The 22770-nt window shown below is 36.0% G+C and overlaps 1 protein-coding gene across 1 annotated transcript in view; it reads right to left on the bottom strand.

Annotated features, from left to right (window-relative positions):
• The window catches only part of RALYL (RALY RNA binding protein like), a 179348-nt gene that overhangs the window by 67052 nt on the left and 89526 nt on the right, over positions 1-22770 (bottom strand). The window contains exon 4 of the mRNA XM_036742106.1: positions 20567-20730. Within this exon, the coding sequence (XP_036598001.1) occupies positions 20567-20730 (164 nt within the window). The remainder of the gene's footprint in view (positions 1-20566; positions 20731-22770) is intronic.

The following is a 22770-nucleotide window of genomic DNA, read 5'->3' as shown; positions in this document are numbered from 1 at the left end:
GGGAGAGTCTCTTATCAAAACTTTATACCAGTAGAAGCCAAAATGGCAGATTAGAGGCAGCAACTCAGCTGAACTATCTCATCATCATTCCCCTCTAAACAACTTTAAAATAATACCTCAAATAAAATTTTGGTGCTGAAGAGGCAACAAAAGGTCAGGGTGAAACATTTTTCCAGCCTAAGAAAATCTGTGAGGTTGCAGGAGCCATCTTTGACACCAAGGTAGAGGCCTGTCCAGAGCACATACGGGGGCAGCAACAGGGGATACAGTAGCAGCAGCAGCAGCAGCAGAAGCTTTGGGAGTTTTCAGCCCAGAGACAGTATGGGGTCAGACAACTGGTCAGAAAGAGATTATAGGGGACCCTTTGCTAGCATTGGGTACAGCTGGCACTGATTGGCAATTCTATTGCTCATACACAGTCCTTGGTCACAGTTCCAGGGGGACAGCAGTAGTGGTGGTTGGTCAAAAAAGAGCAGCTGCCCTTGTCTCAGTTCCAAGGCAAAGAGGAGTGCTATCCCTTATGACTTCAGGGCACCAGGGACTTTTATTGGGTAAAGACCGGAGTATAAACCAAGAGAGCAGTGATTATACTTCTCCCAGGATCACACCACTTTGGAAACACTGAAAACTTGCAGACTCCCAGAACTAGCTCTAAAAATAACAGCATGAAAAATCCTAAACTTGGGACAGTTTCTCTCCACACTCAGGTGAGCAGAGCCCAACTTCAACATAATGTTCAAAGTCAAGAAATAGGATGAAAAAATGAGCAAACAACAACAAAAGACCTTGACCATAAAAAGCTATGACTGTAGCAGGGAAGGCCAAGGCACAAACTCAGAATAAGACAACAATGTGAAAACAGCTACAACTAAAACCTCGAAGAAAAATGTTAATTGGATCCAAGCCCCAAAAGAATGCCTAAAAGAGTTAAAGAAAGAGATGAGAGTAGCAGAGGAAAAACTGGGAAAAGAAATGAGAATAATGAAAGAAAAATATGAAAAAAATTAACAGCTTGGTAAAAGAGGCAAAAAAACCACTGAAGAAAATAATACATATATAAATACATATAAGTTTAATGCAAAGGTTTATACAGAATCTATATCAGACTACATGCCATCATGGTGGGGAGGCGGGAGGGAAGTGAAGGGAAGAAAATTTGAAATTCCAGAACATGTAGAACTGAGTGTTGTAAACTAAAAGTAAAAAAATCTAATTAAAAAAATAAAAAATCTTAAAAAAAGGTATATATGTACGTATCTGTGTGTACACATACACACAGACACACTCAGTTGCGAATAGAAATCTAACATACCTAATAGGGAAATAGGAGAGGAAGGGGACAATAGAAAGAGGGGTAATGATAAAAGAGAAGGTGAATTAAGAGAGGCAGTGGTTAGAAGCAAAATAAACTTTTGGGGAAGGATAGGATGAAAAGAGAGATAGAAGAAGAAACAGAAGAATATGGGATAGAGGGAAATACAAGTTAGTAATCTTAACTGTCAATGTGAATGGGATGAGCTCACCCTAAAATGGAAACAGAGAGCAGAATGGATTAGAAACCAGAATCTAACAATATGTTGTTTACAAGAGACACATTTGAAACAGAAAGACACACACAAAGTTAAATAAAGGCTGGAACAGAATCTAATATGATTCAGCTGAAATAAAAAAGGCAGGGATAAAATCATCATCTCAGGCAAAGCAAAAACAAAAATAGACCTAATTTAAAAAGATAATCAGGAAAGCTACATTTAGCTAAAAGTTACCAAAGACAATGAAGTAATATCAAAGACTCTTACAGAAAGTTTATCTGATTATGGCCTCATTTCTCAAATATATACTGAGTAAAGAACCGAGTCAAATTTATCAAAATAAGTACCATTCTCCAATTGATAAATGGTCAAAGGATATAAATAGACATTTTTCGGAAGAAGAAATCAAATTAACTATAGTCATATGAATAAATGTTCTAAATCACTATCAATTAGAGAAACGCAAATTAAAATAACTTTGAGTACTATTTTACCCTAACAGAAATGACAAATACTGGAGAGGATAAGGAGAAAATAGGCACACTAATGAATTATTGTGAATTAGTCCAACCATTCTGGAGAATGATTTGAACTATAGCCAAAAGGTTATAAAACTGTGCATATATTTTGACCTACCAATACCACTATGAGGTATGTAAACCAGAGAGATCAATGAAAAAGAAAAAGGACCTATATGTACAAAAATATTTACAGCAGCTCCTTTTGTGTTGGCAAAGCACTGGTAATCAAAGGATTGCTCATCAGCTGGGGAAAGGCTGAACAAGTTGTGGCATATGATTGTGATGGAATGCTATCATGCTACAAGAAGTGATGAGGGGGGGATGGTTTCAGAAAAACATGGCAAGACCTATATGAACTGATGCAAAGAAGAACTGGGAGATCATTGTGCACAGTAACAGCAATGTAGTGATCAACTGTGGAAAAACTTGGCTATTCTGATCAATATAATGATCTAAGACAATTCAAAGGATTCTTAATGAAGAAATGCTATCCATTTGCAGAAAGAGAATTAATGAACTTAGTGCAAATTGATGTATAATTTTCTCATTTAATTTTTCTTGCTTTCTTTCCCCCAAATATGGCTACTATGGAAATTTTTTGCAAGATTTCACAGGTATAATTGATATTATATTGCTTGTCTTCTCAGTGACTGGGGGAGGTATGGAAGGGAGGGAGAGGATATGGAATCCAAAATTTAAAAAGAAAAGAAACTTCAAAATATATAAATAATAAATCCCCCCCTCCCAAAAAAAAAACCACCAACAAACTCTGTACCACACCAAGAAACTACTTCTGTTGTTTTACAAACAGTAGCTTCTCAAATCACACCAGCAAAGTGGTCACCAACGTTATCTATTCACAGAGTTGTCCCCAAGGAAATGAGCCCTAACCCTTATAGAAAGCAGAGGAAGGAAGCCAAAGGCAGCCTGTTTCTTACTAAAGAAGTCCTATCACACTGTCGCAAACAACACTGAATCGGGAGGTACATATTTAGAGGACCCCCGAATGCTTCCAGATTATCTGCATTTATAAGTATTGTTCTTCTTTTACCCCACAATATTAATTATGTTGCATTAGAAATCTTGGCTCCTCCATAAAATTATTGTTTTTGTTTTTGAATCCATGGAAATGATTACAATTTGTAATAGCTGAGGGCAGTTTAGGAAAACATTTTTCTTATATTTTAATGAAGTAGAAAGGAAATTCTGCCAATTTGTTCTTGTGGTTGAAAAATTGACAAACTATTCTTTACTACAACAGCAAACGTCCTGATGCTGCAGACTGAGAACACACCAATGCCTCAATTAAAACATCATTTGGTATTTGTATGTTAAATGAATAAATAATAACAAAAACAGAAGCAACAACTGCTACTACGAAAATGATGACTATTACGATTCACAGGCCTAATGTGATTTAAGTCTGCATGATTTAGTGGATAGCTCGCTTAATCAAACAACCAGTAAACATTTATTAAGCACCTTCTATGATTCAGGTACTGTGCTAAGCTTTAGCAATACCAAATGAGGTGAAAGATAGTTCTTGCCCTCAAGGAACTTACAATCTACTGAGGGACACAACAGGCAAACAAATATTTACAAAGCAAGTTATAAATGGGATAAATATGAAAGAATCAACTGAGGGAAAGCACTAGAATTCTAGAGTTGGAGTTATAAGGACCCAGATTCAAATCCTGACTTTGATGTGTAGGAAAGTCACGTAATACTTATTACCATCAGACAAATATTTAAGATGTTGTTATAGATTGGTTGTGTTGACTGAGAGAGTTCCCACATGGATGAAAAACCATAGGCCCTTGATATTTTTGCCTAAATTATTCTATTGATACTTATAACAGCACCTAGAGGTTGTTACTGTAAATATAATTATCACCTATTTATCTCAAGATAATTGATGATCCAAAAATGGATTTTCCCATTGTCAAATAGTTAGTGAGTATGGGAGTTTTGACATGAAGCCAGGTATGGTGCCTCCAAATCCAGGGTTCTTTACTTCATAAAATTATCCCTTTAATAACTGTTACCTGCACTCTCCTTTTCCTCTCTTCAAGGCAAAAGTCTCCTCACATCCATTTTTGAAGGCATTTGTTGCCATTTAAATAACCCAAAAAGGGTTATTTAAAAGAACATATTTGGGAAAATTAAATAATCATGAAAAGATAGTCAGTTAACAAACATTAAGTGCCCACTATGTGTCAAACACTGTACTAATCACTGGAAATACAAAGAAAGGCAAAAATAACTTTGTGCTCTCACAGGAGCTCAGAGTGTAGTGGGAGAGACAACAAGCAAACAACTATGCATAAATACAATATGTACAGGACAGATTGGGGACAATCATGAGGCAGAAGGCACTAGAATTAAGTGGATTAAGCATCAAGAAAGGCTTCCTGTAGAAGGTGGGATTTTATTGGGACTTGAATAAAGCCAAAGAAGGCAGGAGATAGAGGCAAAGAAGGAGTAAATTCCAGCCATGGGGAACAGTCAGTGAAAATGTCTAGGCTCAGGAGATGGATTATCTTGTTGGAGAAACAGGAAGGGGACCACTGTTACTGGATTGTACAGTATACTGGAGTGGGTTAGGGTGATGGAGTATAGATTGTAAGAAGAATGAAAAGGTAGGAGGAGGACCACTGTTCAATATAGATGAAATGATTATACTTGACTCCAAGAGAAGGCAAAGCTGCTCAACTCTTACTTTGCTTTCATATCCTCTGCCAGGAAGAACGATCATTGGACCAGAATCGACAGCACACAATGGCTAACAGGTAGTTGATATCCAAATATTTAAGGGGGCTTTAAGAGAGACCTAGCTTCCTTTGATGAGTTCAATTCATTGGGTGCTGAAAGAACTGGCAAATGTTGTTGAGTCACTTTCAGTAATCTCTGAAAGACCAGAGAACTAGAGAGGCAATACAATATTGGAAAATAGCAAATGTCTCAATTAAGAAAAACAAAAAGGCAGGGAATGGAGCACGCAAACTAGAGTCCAGCAAACTTGGATTTGATTCCTAGCAAAATCTAGAACATTAGTAAAGTTAATAGATATTCAGAAAAGGAAACAGTGATCACAAAGAACTAAGAAGGCTTTGTTAAGAATAAGTCACTTCAGACTAATCTCATTGCTTTTGTTAACAAGGAGATCAGAGGCATGCTATAGATATAGTTTACTCACCTTTACTAAAGCACTTGATAAAGTCTCTCATTCCATTCATGTGTAAAAGATAGAGAGGTGTGGGCTCATTACAATTAGATGGATTTGGAAGTGTTTAAACAACTTGTCTCAACAAGCCGGGCTAATAGTTTCATATCAACTTCAGGCTATTTTATTGCTTGTGAGCATCTTTACAAGAGAGCGGGTAAGGTAAATAAAAACTATTAAACAAGTTATTTTTGCTACTCGGTCTGGTATAAGCAAGTTGTGAAATCTGGGTTCAAGTACAACCTCTACCATTTATTAATAGTGTTAATGGGCAAGTCATTTTATCTCTCTGAGACTTAATTTCTTCTGTAAAATGGTCATAATAATATATACACTACCCATTTGATAGGACTGTGATGAGGAAAATACAATACAAAATGTGAATTATCATTATGGGAAAAGAGGATATTGGATGGAAATTATGAGCAAAAAGAGGCTTTAAGTATGTACAAATTAATCAATCAATCAACAAGCATTTATTGAGCACCTACTACATGCCAAGCACTGTGTTAGATGATGAGGATATAATTACAATAAATGAAACAATCCCTGCTGGCAAAGAGTTTATAGTCTAATGAAGTTCAGATTTTGGGTTGCCTATGCATCTTATTCATTGTAAGATACTCTTATATATGTATGTGTCTGTATTATATAAATGAGCAGAGAATTATAAAGTGAAGTTCTTCATTTCAATAATGCCTAGAATCCAATTTAGTTCCGAATTTCCAATGAACACGATTTTCTATATCTACTTCCTTTTTTTTTTTACTTATAATGATCTCACATTGGGCATTCCCTGAGGATTGCTGAGCCAAATGGAACATTTAGTTTGACTCTCTTCAGCCCTCAGGAAACATTTATATTTAATCAAAATATATTACAATTCTATTTCTGCTTGAGCTATAGTTATAGTTCAATTATAATCTCATTTTAAGAGATTTTAAACTTGGAAAATGCCTTGGCTTGAATCTTATTAACAAAATAGATCAGATGAAGTTTTTTTTCCTTTAAAAATTCTCAATTATAAAAGCAGTTATTTATTTGCATTTTCTTAAGTCACCAAGTCATTTGTGAAATAAAAATCACAAGACTTCGGAATCTATGGGGAATAGCTACTTTAAAAATGCCAAACAACAGGCAGTAGAATATAGTTTTAAAATAAGGAATTATGCTTCATGTCAATTATTTGGGAGATATGAAACTATCATTTTTGAGTTGCCTATATATCTGAAAAAACATTTTCTGCCACAACAGCAAATTGATTCTCCTTTGACGAATGATTAACATTCTTTTGCCAGGAGCATGTTATGTAGTTCTACTTAAAGCTATCAAATAAAATGCCAAACATTTTGTCTGACTGCTTTAAATTTCAACACACAAGAAAATGTCAGGTCAAAATAGGATTGGTGATGAAAACTAATGGAGTCCTTTCCAAAATCACAAAATCATTTTTTTTTTGCAATAGGAATGTGATTGCCTATCTTATATTTATTTACACTTCAAAAATCTCAATGTGGTTCCTAAAACAACTTGAAACCTAAGAACCTGCTGCTCTCTTCTGTCATTGAACCCATGGTGTTTTGTTGCCTTTGGGCCTGATCCAATTTGCTCTCATACGGTAACAATAATAATAACCCTTCATGATGCTTGAAGTCTTACAAAGTATTGTCCTGCACAACCACACTGTTCAGTCAACAGTTGGGGTTTTTATTCCCATTTTTTGAAAGAGAAAATTGAAGCGGGGTTGGAGGGTGGCTTGTCCATGTTCACAGAATTACAGAATTTCATAGTGGAAGGGACTGCTTTGACCATCTCGTCCAACAATACTGAAAAAGAATCCCCATTATAACAAACCAGACAAGTGGTCATCCAGCTTTTGCTTGAAGACCCTAGCTAGAGGGGAACCCGTTCTGTCTCAAGATAGTCCATTCTATTCTAAATGGTAGAAACTTTCTCCTTAAGCAAGCCAAACTCTTTGCAACTTCTACCCATTGTGCCTTGTTCTGACCCCTGGGACAAGAAGAAAAGTCCTCCACCGTAGGATAACTTTCAAGTATATAAAGAGAGCTAAGAGGTCTCTCCAAGACTTCTTCAAGCTAAACATTTCAATTCCTTAATCCAATTCTTTTATGGTTGTGAATTTGATGACCTTCATCATACTGGTGGTTCTTCAGTTTATAATTATCCTTCCTAAACTGTGGTGACTTGCCCAGGGTCATACAGTTAGTAAGTAGCTCATTATGAATTCACTACTTCCTACTCTAAATGTGGACAGAGTACCAAGACTGGGGTCAGGAAGACTCATTTCTTGAGTTCAAAGCTGGCCTCAGACGCTAGCTGTGTGACCCTGGACAAGTCATTTAACCCTACTGGCCTCAGTTCCTCATCTGGAAAATGACCTGGAGAAGGAAATGGCAAACCACTCCAGTATCTTTGCCAAGAAAGTCCCAAATGGGGTCACCAAGAGTTGGACATGACTGAAAACCACCGAACAACAAGCAACAACTCCAAGTTCAAGCTCTTTAAGCCCTGGTCATATTTTTTTTTAATTAAAGAGAAAGGTAAAAACTGATAAAGTGATGTCCAAAAGATTGATGACTATACAATTTTGATGTTCTTGTTGCTCAATAAATTTCTTTAAAAAAGGGGATGAATGATATAATCAGAAGAATTAAAATAGCCTTGGAGAAAGGAGGGCTTTGAAGAGAAATATGGTCAGCTGTCTGAAGAAACAAATATTTATGTTTTTTTTAATTGATGGGGATCTCAAGAACCTGCCTAGGAAAAGAGAGGGGCTCTGTACATTTTTGGGCCCTCATCGCAGCTGGCCCAGTATATGGTAGGCACTGAGTAACTATTGGTTGACTGATATGGAATATTAGTGGTTTATAGTCAGCTCTTTGCCATTATTTTGCAATTGTGGTACCCATACAAAATCCTTATATAGATGAGTTACTATAGTTTTTCTAGCATTTGGATTTAAGAGCTGAGCAACAGGTTAAGATGGAGGAGGCTCAGATTTTAAATTTATTAAACATTATGGTCTGGAAGCAAGCTGTGAACATACCTTTGATTTATGAGCAGTCTGATGCATTTGAAATAAAGGCTTCCCTCTACCTAGTCTTTTTAGTATTCACATTCCTCCCCACAAGATGCTAGAAACTGTGATGCTCTAAACACATTTTTTGGGCCATTTACTGAAACCAATACCTAGTTCCTCTGTCATTGTTACTGAATTATTATTATTACTGAATTATTCTAGAGCATGAAAAGAACTCTTGGCCATGGACAAGTCATTTTGTGCCCAGGGCAATTGCCATGGGCAGCATTATGTTCATATATGAATAGCTCCTCATAATATAAGTATAGTTAAGAAAACTAACATGACAGAAGAAAATTTTGAGATAAAAACTGATAGACAAAAAAGGGTGTTTTAAAAAGTAATGGTAGCAAACGATCATTAAGTGCCTATATCCAGAGAGCTAGAATAGATTGTAAGGAGGATAGCAAATTTAGGTAAGCTATAATCTATGCTTCAGTGAGTTCATAGGAAGCAGAAGGAAGATCTGAATTAAAATACTGTCATTAAACTTATTAACTTGGTGGCCATGGGCAAGTAACTTAACCTCACTGGGCCTTATGTGTAAATGGAAAACTAACACTTGAATACTCACCTCATTGGATTATTGTAAAACTCAAACAAGATAACATGTCAAGTGTTTTACAAAACTTAAGCTTCACAGAAATATCAGCTTTAATATTATTATTACTATTATTATGGGGGTAAGTTACCGACAAACATGGCTGTAATGTCACATTATATGATCAGTACCTTAGAGAGTTACAAAAGGTAGTGCTTTGTGAGTAAAAACATTGGACGCTATTATGGATTATAACCTGGTACGATATGAATCACAGAGATGGTCAAGGACTAGAAGATCATGAGTTCCATTTTCCCAAATACTACTTTACAAGCCAGGTTGATTAAACTCCTCTATCTGGCAGAGTAGTTCTGGGTTTAAATTTTTCCACTTGAAATAAAGCAAAATGGCAATTGAGAAAATTAAAATTCCTGAGATCATTCATTTTAGCTTTTTTTTGATGTGGATCTTTGTTTAGGAGCCAAAGGAAAAAAAGAATGAATTTAAGATTATCCATATTATCTTGAGTATTTCCCTCTAAATTATTCTTTAAATTTTTTTAAAGAGAGAAAGAAACAAAGTAAATACAATTTGTCAGTTCTGCTCTCTCTGAAGAAGTTGGTCGGTTTTTCTGACAAATTTTTTTGACAATATAAGCAGATGACATTGTGTCCTGGCCAGCAAAATGATGTTTCTGCCTTGTGCTGAGAAGAGAGATATAATCTGAAAGGGAAATTGGGTGTACAAGACTATATTGAATATGTCTGTCTTTATCAAAAGCGTTTGCTTCTTTAGTTTATGTTGTGTAAAGGATTTATCTTTCATTTCACTCTCACACATTGCTGCCAAATCTACCTCAGTAAAAAAAATATCAGGGAATTGTGACAACTATGCAGATAATTCTACTATTTTGCCTTTTATCACTAGCCCCATCCCTTCCATTTCTCCCTTTCACATAAACCATTCCAAATAACGGTTAAATTGCTTCCAGAAAGAATTTGACTTGAGTTTAGAATATTTTCAAAATGCTGGTGGATATATAGCCTAAGAATTACAGTAAAATGTCAAATGATGAGTAATACTATTATTTTTATAGCATATAAAAAAAAAGCACTTTGGTAAGTGCTTACCAAAGGCTTGTTGCCTGGTAACTGACTAACTATTGTGGGCTAAATTCTGATCAAAAAGTTGGACCTGGTCATCAAAGTGAAAATAATGGGATTTATGGGTGTCAAAGGCTAAAGCTGTAGTAGAATTTTTAAAAAAATTCTGGAGTAATCTAGAACTTCCTTATGCAGAGAAGGAAGGGAATAGGGATCACAATGAAACTTGTTCTCTAGACTTTAGGGAAATAGTTTCTAAGAGTTCATAGAAAAAGCTAAGTAGCTTTCCATGGCCAAGGAAATCTAAAAGGGTAATTGACTTAAGGGGACCAAGAACTTCTTAAGGATGGAATTTTGATGCTATCCACATCCAGAGAAAGAACTATGGAGTCTGAATGCAGATCGAAGCATACTATTTGTTCTCTTCTTGGTTTTATTTTGTTTCTTCTTTCTCGTGGTTCCTCCTATTGGTTCTGATTTTTCTTTACAACATGACTAATGTGAAAATATGCTTAAAATGAATGTATATATAGAGCCTATATCAGATTGCATGCCTTCTTGGGGAGGGGAGAGGTGAAGAAAATTGAAAACTCAAAAGCTTATGGAAATGAATGTTGAAAACTAAAAATAAATTAATTTTTTTAAAAAAGAATGGAATTTTGAACTTAAAACTATAAATGATATTGATAAGGAAGAAAAAAGGGAAAGTGACTCTGGATGATTCCACAGTTTAAAAAATGAAATGATTACAGAACAAGTAAAGAACAGGGAGAAGCTAAGTAGCACAGTGGAAAGAGCTTCAGGCCGGGAGTCAGGAGGATGAGTTCAAATATGTCCTTAGACATTCCCTTTGTATCCCTGGGCAAGTCATTTAACTTCCATTTGTCTCAATTTCCTCATCTGTGAAATGGAGATATTAATAGTACCCAACTCCCAGGACTGTTATGAGGATCAAATGAGATGATAATTGTAAGGTGCTTAGCATGGTGCCTGGCACATAGTAAATACTGTGTAAATACTATTATGATGATGATGGGTAAGTTACTTAACCTCTGTTTGCCTCAGTTTCCCCATCTGCAAAATGGGGATAACTTAACCCCTTCCTACTTCTCCAGTTTTCTTACACCTGACATGTATTCTTCAGTTTAGTGACATCGGCCTTCTGGATGTTCTATAACAAGACACTCCATCTCTCAGCTCTGCGCATTTTCTCTGGCTGTACTCCGTGCCTAGAATGCTCTCCTTCTTCATCTCTAACTATTGACCTCTGTGGCTTCCTTTAAGTCCCAACTAAAATTCCACCTTAATTACTCTCAATTCCAGTGCCTCCCCTTTGTAAATTATTTCCTATATATCCTACATGTAGCTTGCTTTGCATATACCTGTTTGCATGTTGCCTCTCCTACTAGATTGTAAGCTCCTTGATGGAAGGGATAGTCTTTTGCCCCTTTATCTATCCCCAGTGCTTAGCACAGTGCTTGGCACATAATAGGTTCTTAATAAATATTGATTGATTGATAAAGTTGTTATGAAGATTAAGTGAGTTAATAATTGTAAACCATTTAGCACAGTGCCTGACACTTTGTAAGCACTGTATAAATGTTATCTATTATTATTATTATTAGTAATGAAGTATCTACTATGTTCCAGGAGCTATGCTGGGTGCTAGAAAGACAAAATGAGATAATCATTGTCCTTAAGAGGCCTATAGTCTATTCTGGGGAGTCAATTGTGTCTCTTCATAGATAATTTTGAAGGGGAAGGTATAGGTTCAAATTAGTATGAATAATTAACCACATGAAGTAGTAGCATTATTTCAGTTTGTACTGCATATATCCATTGGGCTGGAACCAATTACAATATTTGACATAATTAGAATGTAAAATATTGCAAATTCAAATAAATGTGATCACTTAACTGGATTTGTTATTTGCGCTGATCTGTACTAGTCAGTGGTCGAGTGAGGGATCAGGGTTCTAGTGGTACTTCATATATAAGATTGAAGCAAGGGTATAAAAATGAGGAAAAATACAAAGTTATAGAACTGATAATATAGAGCATATAACATAGTAATATAATTAAGTATTGTATGATTGCTAGCTGTTACTGTTGTTATGCTAGGGAGCAAGGAAACTTCCCCTACAGATCGGCAACTCCTTTGCCTTTTATAGTCTTAGAGAGCTGTGTGAGACAATGAGAGGTTAATTGACTTGTCTAGGATAACACGACCAGAATAAATCAGTACTTGGACTTGCATGTAGGATTTTCTAACTCTGAAGATGGATCTCTATCCATTATGCAATACTGCCTCTCTTGTGCTTGTTAAAAGGTGTATTTGTGGGGAGTGGGGCATAGCAAGAAGAATTTCCCAGGGCTTCAAGCGGACCCTGTGCCCAGGCTTGCCCAAGAACCAATGGTTGAAGAATGTGTCTTGGATTGAGTTAAAGTTCACTGAGGCTGGATAACCAGGTGTTGAGGGATACTGCGGAGGGTATCCATGCTTTGGATTAGGTATCCTCAGAGTTCCCTTCCAAGTCCAAGACTGGGATTTTATGATGTTAGGAACTAGTATCGGCCATGCTTAAGGATTAGCTCAGAGACCTATCTAGATGAAGCACAGGTTATAGTTGGGCAGGGTTGTGGGGGGAAGGGTAAAGGGTAGTGTGAAAAGTAGGATGTAGCATGATTGCAGATGATATTAATGCCAGATTGAGGAGTCTGGACTAGTGCAGACAAAGGGGGATTGTTAAAAATAGATCAGCAGGGAGGCAATGTGAAGGGACTGAAAGGGTGCTGATCTTGGATTCAGAAAGATCTGGGTTCAACTCTTGCTTCTGACAATGGCTTTGTGACTTTAGATAAGTCATAAAACATATAACTTCTCAATGGTGTAAGGAATTCTTATAAGTGGCAGAATAGTTGTGCCTTTGTATAGGTAGGAGTTTCTTTACTAGGAAGGAGATCCCAACACTGATGAAATTACATCTCTGAACAACAAAATAACAAAGTTTATTGGCTGTGTATTGACACTGTGTATTTGTTTTAGGAACATAAATCTGGTAGAGATATGCAGAATGGATTAGTGAGATAGACTGTAGGTGGGGAAACCAATTAGGAGGGTACTGGACTACCATGTGGAGCCAAACACCCAGAGGGTCTAAATAATATTGGCAGCAGTAAGAATAGAGAGTAGGGACAGATAACATAAATACTCAATAAGATTTGGACTGTAGTTTTATCATCATGAATTTAGACAACAAAACATACTTGGATATTACCTACACAACCATATAGGAAAAGCAGCTGCATGTTAATGATCTAATCTTTGGAATTAGTTAAATACCTTATCCTCTAGAAACTTTATTGCTTTTTTTAATTTGGAAAGAACCAAATAATGGCCCATTACTAAAGAACTCATTTTCATGGTAAGAGCATTCTAGATTAGAAATATTTTAGCCACTATCTTTGTTATATGAGAGTATATTGCCTATTTACAAACATTAACCAAATAAACATTTTATTGAGTCTCTTTTCCATTAGACTTCTTTATCTTCATTGCTGTATCTTGCATAAATTAATATAAAATCATATAGGACCACAGGATTTAGAGCTGGAAGGCACTTTAGAGGTCAGCTAGTCCAACTCCCTACTAGTACACATAAGGACATCTAGGTTCATAGTGAAATAATTTGCTTAATGTCTTTAAAAAATTCTTTCAGGCACTTATTTTTTTGGCATTTACATTTTTCCTTTAATAGTGAACTTACATGTTAAAGACTGCATAATAATATAGCTAGCATTTATATAGTGTTTTAATGTTTGCAAGGAGCTTTACAAATATCATATCATTTACTATTATCCCACAAGTATTTATTTGATAAATGAATCATCTGTAATTTTCTGTCTAGTCACATTCGTTTTTTTTTGCTTTCAGGCTGTTTTTGTTGTTGTCCAGTCATTTTTTCAGTCATGTCTGACTCTTTGCAACTCTTTCTTGGTGGAGATACTGGAGCGGTTTGCCATTTCCTTCTCCAGCTAATTTTTACAGATGAGGAAACTGAGGCAAACAGGGTTAAATGACTTACCAAGGGTCACACAACTAGTAAGTTTCTGAGGCCAGATTTGAACTCAGGAAGATGAATCTTCCTGACTCCAGGCCTGGCACTCTATTCACTGTGCCACCTAGCTGCTCTTTCAGACCTTTTCAATTAATTACAGATTGATAGTTTCATGAAGAAACAGATCTATTGAGGACCTCTATAAATAAAAATAACTAGCGCTTATATAGCACTTTAAGGTTTGAAAGCACTTTATAGGTTATCTCATTGGATTCTCACAACAACCTCATGAGGTAGGTGCTTTTATTATTCCCGTCTTATGGAGGAGTCTAAGAAAGGAAAGTGACTTGCACAGAGTCACATAGCTGGTAAGTGTCCAAAGCAAAAGTTTAACTCGGGTCTTCCAGCTAGAAGTCCTCTATTCTCTCTGCCACCTGGATGCTTCAAAGCAACAGAGAGAACTATGTAGGCAGGCACAAAGAAGCAAACTCAGGTTCACTAGAAAACAAAACTCAGTAACAATGGAGCTCTCCAAAAGTGGAATGGGCCTCCTCAGTGGTAACGGGCAGGCTTCAGGCAAAGGCTGGATTACCATTTGTTGCTCTGAAGAGCAGATTCATCTTCGGGTAAATATTGGACTAGGTTGCCTCTGAAGGCCCTGTGAACTGAAAACTATTGATGTTTCTTTTATTAGATGTTAATTATGTGAAAGGGAACTCTTGCCAGGGTGATGTTTTTCACCATCAAGAAACAATAGCCTATGTCTATAACACATTTATTGTTCTTCCTAAAATGCTTGAATGCAATCATCATTTCTGCAAAGCTCATCTGGTGACTACACAATTTGATTGAATTCAATGAAGACTGAGATGATTATTACTCTAGTTTTTAGCAATATGAAGACAGGCAAGAATACCTTATGCTGATCCACTGAAAAAGTCTTATCAGTATTCGGTGTTGGCAAGTTATTGTGTTAATTTATTTTCTCTTTATGTGGGTTTTCTCTTCAGAGGAATTTAATCATGTTTAAAAAACTTCTGTATGCTGCAAATGATGAATTATGCACGCCACGACATTAATTTTCTCTCCTGTACTTGCCAAACAATTAAATACCGGCAAAGTCATTAATGAATGAGTAAAATGGATACCTGAAAATCTATTTCTGGTTGAACTAATCATTTAACGCTTTACAGTTCAGACTTCGTAGTATGAACTCTGAGGTAATTATTAAACCCAGGCGCTAGGCTAATTATGTGAAAGTCCTTTCAAATACAACTCCTAATATGCACAGAATAGTTTGACATGCTCCTATGCAAATGAAGGTCCAATTATCTTGCTCTTGTTAATACTGGCACACTGCAAATTTTTTGTAAAAAATTTGTTTAGATTTTTTTTACTAAGATAATGCTTTATACTTTTATTCACATGAATTATAAGTTAAATAGATAGAAATGAATAATAGAAGCAAGGAATAGGTTTTATTTTACATTAAAGTTTATTAAAGTCAAATATCAACACAATAGAGAATTAGAATATTTGATATAAGTTCTTAGTCATTTTACAGTAGTAAATAGTCCTTGAATAATCACCCTTGTAGCATTTCCCTTTTTCTTTTCCAATCTCCCTCACTTTCCTCACTCATAATCTTGGAATCACATATAATTCACCAACAGTTACCATTTTATAGACGCTGCTACTTGCGGAACACTGTGTTAAATGGTGTGAGATTAAAGCCTTAGAATACAACCTTAGCGTTGGAGGAGACCTCAAATAATATCTAGTCCAAATCCTACCTGGATAGATTTCTCTCCTCTGTTACATCCAAGACAAGTGGCCATCTAGACCTTGCTTGAAGACCTTTAGTGATAAGTAATTCTTGAATTCCTGAGGCAGCTAATTCTTATGTCTACTTTCAGAATCTATATCAATTAAGGCTAACCAATCTTCCCCAAAACAACTCTTCCTCTAAATTTCTCCCTAAAATACTAGTCTTGTACTATTCTTTTGCCATTCATGGTAGAATTAAGTTCCTTGAGCTAGCTCTCCCGCTCTCTCTCTCCCTCCTTCTCTCTCTCTCTCTCTCTCTCTCTCTCTCTCTCTCTCTCCCCCTCCCTCCCTCCCTCCTTCCCTCCCTGTTTCTTTCATCTTTTTCTTGAGAGCAACTAAAGCAATGTTGGCACAAAGTAGGTGCTTCATAAATTAAATTAATTAAGTTAAATTAATGGACTACTACCTTAAGGAAATATGAATGAAGACTAGCTCTAGAAAGAATTTTTCCTTCTCAGTGTTCTATTTGCTGCTTATTTTTGGAGTTCAAAATTTAATTAGGTATTTGCTTTTGTTTTATTATCCTACTGAATTTTTTTTAGTTAGGATAAAATAAGATGCTGTCAAGAAAACTACTGTGAAACATTTTTGATTTTATATATCAAGTATTATAATTTCATACTATAATCAAAAGCAAGAGAAACAAAGGTTTGTGAAATACAAGTCTTCATCTAAACTGTAGTCAATGTAAATCTGGGAAGGAAAAAAAGAGAAACCCAAGACAGAGACATTAATTAATACAAAGGGTTGTCTTATTTTGTTCATTTCTGTTTTTCCCTACTGAGGATTAAATGGTTTCTGGCACACAAGTCTAAAACTACAGGAATGTTCCTTCTTCATCTTCATCACTCTTCTTCCTTTACCAAGATTCAATTAATCAGTATATCTATAGATATTCACTTATCATCTACCATGTTCAAGCCATTGTTAGGAATAGAAAAAAATGTAAAACATTGTGCCCTCAAAGAATTTATAATATAGTTGTGGAATGGTGAACTAAAACATATGAGAACTTAAAAAAATATTCGAACAAAACAAAAGATAGCAAAAGTCAGCACACAGCTGATTTTGAAATGGCTATTATGGGCAGGTGCAAAGGCAGAAGAAATCACTAGGGGATGGAGTAGGCTAGGAAGGTGGGAACTGAACGATAAATGCAGCTTGAGATTGTTAAATAAATGTGGTGTTATTCTAATACGATTAAACTTTGGTTACATTGAAATATCCCAAAACTTTGTAGGAAATCAATTTTCAGTTGCTACCTCAAGAAGCAAATCTAGGAGCATCATATCCTCCTTCCAACATTATTAGAGAATGTAGGAATCATAATTTAAGATTGTTGCATGGAAACGTTAGCATTTCCCCATCTTAAATTTTTTTCTTACCACTAGTCTAATTTTAGGCTAAAAATAGTCATTTTTACCCTTTCTGTATGTCTATTTAAATATCCTTGTATTCATTCATTCTAGCTATAATCAAGCTCACAATGTAGCTAGACACATTCTCATAATGCCAGAACAATAGGATGCTTCCAAGGATAGTAAGTCATTACTGTTCCCTGAAGTTAATAACAGGAATACTAACAGCAACAAGAATTAATAATAGCTAGCATTTAGATAGCACTTTAAGCTTTGGAAAGCACTTTCCACATGTTATCTCATTTGATACTCATAACAACCACATGAAGTAGGGACCATTGTTAAGTTACTTGTACAGGGTCACACTGGTAAACAAGTATGTAGGGCAGGATTTGAACTCAAGTCTTCCTAACTCCCAGCCCAGTGACCTCTCTGTTTTTCTACCTAGCTGCCACTTAACCACACGTGCAAATTGCTTGGCATAAAGTCAGTTCTTAATAAGTGCGTGGTGGATTGGACGTCACTTCAACTTCAAACCCATCTTAGTCTTTCTTATGGTGGTTAAAGGTATAGCTATTTCTAGAGGGGCAGTACAGTACAGTGGGTAGCACACCGACTTTGGAGTCAGAAGACATGGTCTAAGGTGTGCCATTCACAAAGTCTATGGCTATGGACAGATCATTTCACCTTACCTTCCTCTTAATCTCATTTTCCTTATCCATAAAATGAATGGATTAGATTTTCTTCCTGGATAATTTTGGGCACTTAAGCCACCTGGGCTTCAGCTTCTTGAAGGCAGAATAGTACAGTGGAAAGATAAATAAATTTGGAGTTAGAGGATCCAGGTTCAAGTCTCACTTCTTACTTAATACCTGTGTGACCTTGGGTAACTTACTTCAGCTTCTTGGGCTCCAGTGTCCTTATCTAGAAAATGAAGAGATTAAACTAGATGGCCTCTTCCAGCTCAGTGAGCTATGATCCTGATATGTGAGAGGAGGGGGCTGCTCTAAATGATCTTCAGAGTCTTTTCCAGTTCAAAATACTCTGATCCTATATAGCTAAGTGATGCATTAGATACAACACTAGGAGGACCTGAATTCAAATCTGGCCTCAGCCATCTACTAGCGGTGTGACCCCATAGGTATCTTATATGTACCTATTTATTTAGAAACTATCTTCTCCATTAGAATATAATCTTCTTGAGGACAGGGACAATTTGGGATTTTCTTTGCATCCTCAACATAGTGGCTGGCACCTGGCAAAACCTTAACAAATCCTTATTGATTGGTCAGATAATGTCTGGATTATTGTGTTTGGTTCGGTTTTCCACATTTCAAGAAATTAAAAGAGCAAATCAAGAGACATTGTCCCAGAATGATTAGTGGGCTGGAGAAATATCACATGAGAACCTGGGAATGCTTAGTCTAGAGAAGACTTAGAAACATGCTGGTTGCTGTTAAGTATTTAAAAGGAAGTAGAATTAGATTTGTTCTGGTTGGCTCCAGAGAGCAAAACTAAAAGCAGTGATTGAAAGCTGCAGAAAAGTAAATGGTAGTTTGAAATTTAGATAACTTTCTAATAATTAGAGCATCCCAAAGTGAAATAGGTTGCCTCAGGACTTAGTTGCTTCTCTATTTATACTGATCAATCAATAACAATTTCACTTTTCACTTCACCTTATTAAGTGAGGAATAAAAAGACACACGCAAAACCATCTCTGTCCTCAAGGATTTTTCATTTTGTTTGGGAAAGCAATATAGACACATCTAAATATAACTCTTCATTTGCCCAGAAAATGTTGGACACACTTAGAAAGAGGACCTTGACAGAGGTTGAGATAGGTAAGGCAAAACCTTCTGAATGGCTAACGGAGCCCCAGGAATCACATACATGAGGAAGCTGGACCCCATGTTCACCCTGGAGAACTGACTCCCTTCAGCGAGAACATTCCCACTCTTGGTTTGAGCACAGATCTAATCTGGCTCCTAGCTAAAGAGCTAATTTATTCCTATGGATTCTTTGGTATATTCTCATCTGTAAAACTCCAATTTCTGTTTGCTGTTTTTCTTGGATAAATGTGTTTACTCAGCATTCATGATGGTCTTTCGTGTAACCAGAGTTAGGTGGGAAGGAGCTAAGATGGCTAAAAGTTAAGAGCTATGTTCGTCTTTGGGAGTGGTCAGGAAAGTGGCCTTTTTTTCTGAACCTATCAGAGTTCTAGACTAGAGATACTTGAGGGATGGTGGATAGATTTAATTCTAGCCTGATAATCTCAGAGACTGAAGGAGAGACTGCCTGATGTCAACAGTCCTAGATCTTGACTACCCTTCATTACAGATGGGTTCCAGCACAGCTATCTTTCTACTCTTGTAATAGTGGGCTAAACCTCAGATAACGTCTAGCCATGCCACCTGTGAGCTATGTCTATATATTTAGGTGGCACGCACATATATCTATTTTATCTAAATAAATAAAATATACAAAGCCTGAGAAACTGAAGAGATAAGATGAACTACATATTTTTTAACTATACATGATTATATGTTTTATAAGATATATTATATATTTACTATATATACACATATATATGTATATGTGTGCGAGTATAATTTACTATATAGAGATATCTTCAAGTGGAGGCATGATAATGACCTTTCAGAGATGTTTTAGAAGTACTGATTGAATGAGATGACCTTTTACCTCTGAGATTCTATGAGTCAATTACTAGGTCTACTTGCTGTCCCACACTTAGCATTCTTCCTGCAGTTTCTGTATTTTTGCATAGGCCATTTCCCATCCCCATTCCTTCGACACTGCTCCAAGGCTCAACTCCTGTGTTTACATCCACCTTTCCTGATATCCCCACCAGTTGTCAATGCTCTCTTATTATCCTATATAATACAAACTCTTTAAGGAAAAGAAAACTTTAATTTTTGTCACTTTCCACAGTACCCATCACAGTGCCTTGAAAGTAGCAGGTACTTAAAAATATTAAATTGAATTGAGCTGAAGATATCATGGTAAGACAAACTCATTCCAAGTTAATAGTCACCCTTTAAGGAAAATTGCCATGTAACTTGTTCGTACTAATGGCTTTGATGTGTAAATGGCCCCAATATGATGAATAATGTCTAATCTTTTAACCTCAAACCTATTTTGTGCCCCCTTTTGAGTGCTATGATTTACTATTTCACCAAGTCAAAATGATGCATTATAGGACTCTGATTAATAGACACATATTTTTCCAGCACAACACATTCAAACACTCTCCCAAAGGGAATAACAATGAAGAAAATGACTCACATTTTGATCCTGAAGAAGACGTCCCACTTGATGTAGATTTCGATCCCCCTTTCATGGAAAAAACACCTTTGCCTCGACGAGTTGCTGTCACAGCCACACGGGGACGCTTTAGGGGTATCACTGCTCGGGGAGGTGGGGGGACACGCCCGTGGTAATCAAACAACCTTTAACAAATAGAACTGGTACTTAGATTTGGCTCGCTACTAGAATATTCAATCAACTATATATATATATATATATACGTATATATATATATATGCATATACACATATAATATGTGTGTGTACCATATATGCATATATGGTACATATTTATTTTGTATATATTTTCTTTATACTTATACACATACATGTTGACTCTAGGAATGTAAGTTCCTACAAGGCAGAGACTCATTTTTCTTCTTGTATTTTCTGTACTTAGCACAGTACCTGGCACATAGGGTGCATGCTTACTGGTTAACAATACACCGGTGGTCACATTGTTAATAAATACCAGAAGTCTTTTTGAACTTTAGTCTTCCTGGACTGTGCTCAGCCATTTCTCAGATATGTAGGTTTCCCTTTGGGTGTTCTAATGCAATGTTGCTTAGATGCTGAGAATGGTCTAGGTAATTAGTGACAATAAATAATATTTACATAGCATTATATCTTTTTCAAATATTTTTGCTATATGTGTATGTATACACACATATAAACTCTATAGTGCTTATGTTGGTTAGATAAAAATTGTATAAATGGTATAAAACATATATGGAAAGAAGTATTCCCACACTTATTGGAACTGACAATGCTTTGATGTGGTTATAATGTGCTATGAATATTCAGCATTATCATCACTTAGTGTGCATTAATTTTCTGTCTCTGTTTCTTTGTACGATGTTTATGTTCACCAGTCTGCAGTGAGCAGGGTAGGTATTATTATATTCATATGACAGATGAAGAAACTACAACGCAGAGAGGATGAACTCAACATTTTGTCAGTGTCATACAGGTGGTTGATGAAAACATCCTGTTAAAATATAATTGGGATGAAAAATCCCTAGAAGTTTACTTGCAAATTAACAAAAATATCTTATTGCCAGAAACTATGGTAAACATATTTTGTCTTTGAATAATATAAGATGTACAAAATAGATACTCATCTATGCATATGCACACCATGTATGGATGCACATAGTTTGTACTGTTATATCATTTCTAAAAAAAAATCAACACAAATAAAAGTCTGGAGGTTTGACCCGAAATACCACTTCTAGGTCTGTATTCCAAAGTGATCATAAAAATGGGAAGAGGACCCACATGTACAAAAATATTTATAGCAGCTGTTTTTGTGGTGGCAAAGAATTGAGAATGGAGGGGATGGCCATCAATTGGGGAATGGCTGAACAAATTGTGGTATATGAATGTAATGGAATACTATTGGGCTATAAGAAATGAGGAGCAGATGGACTTCAGAAAAACCTGGACTTTTATGAACTGGTGCTGAGTGAGGGGAGCAGAACCAGGAGAACATTGTACGTGGTACAGCCACATTGTGCAATGACTGACTGACAGACTTAGCTCTTCTCAGCAATGCAAGGATCTAAGACAATTCCAAAAGACTCATGATGGAAAATCCTATCCACATCCAGAGAAAGAACTTTGGAGTCTGAATGCAGATGGAAGCATACTACTTGCTCTCCTTTTCTTTTGTTGCTTTGTTTTGTTTCTTCTTTCCGGTGGTTCCTCCCATTAGTTCTGATTCTTCTGTACATCATGACTAATGTGAAAATATGTTTAATATGAATGCATAAGTAGAGCCTATACCAGAATGCACACCATATTGGGGAGGGGGGAAGAAAGGAGGGAGAAAATGTGAAACTCAAAATCTTATGGAAGTGAGTGTTGAAAACTAAAAATAAATAAATTGATCTAAAAAAATTAAAAGCAGGAGGAAAAAATAGCTTATTGAGCCTGGAACTTATTTAGTTGTCCAGAATATGAAACTAACCCCCAGTGAACCAGATAATAATGTTATTGATTTAAGATATATAATGGTTACATATAACATTGTGCTCCCATTACATAGATTAAATTCTTGTACTATCTTTAAAAATAGACAATCAATAGCAATAATCCAATGTCATGATGAGCAGGAGAGAAAAGACAGGACAAAAAATAAAAACCTTATATAACATATTAGTGTGGAAAATTAGTTTTCTCTTA

Source organism: Trichosurus vulpecula, chromosome 1 (genome assembly GCF_011100635.1).
Source record: "Trichosurus vulpecula isolate mTriVul1 chromosome 1, mTriVul1.pri, whole genome shotgun sequence".
NCBI classification, from domain to species: Eukaryota; Metazoa; Chordata; class Mammalia; order Diprotodontia; family Phalangeridae; genus Trichosurus; species Trichosurus vulpecula.
Note: the sequence above shows the minus strand (reverse complement) of the source record. Positions and strands in the feature narration are given on the sequence as shown.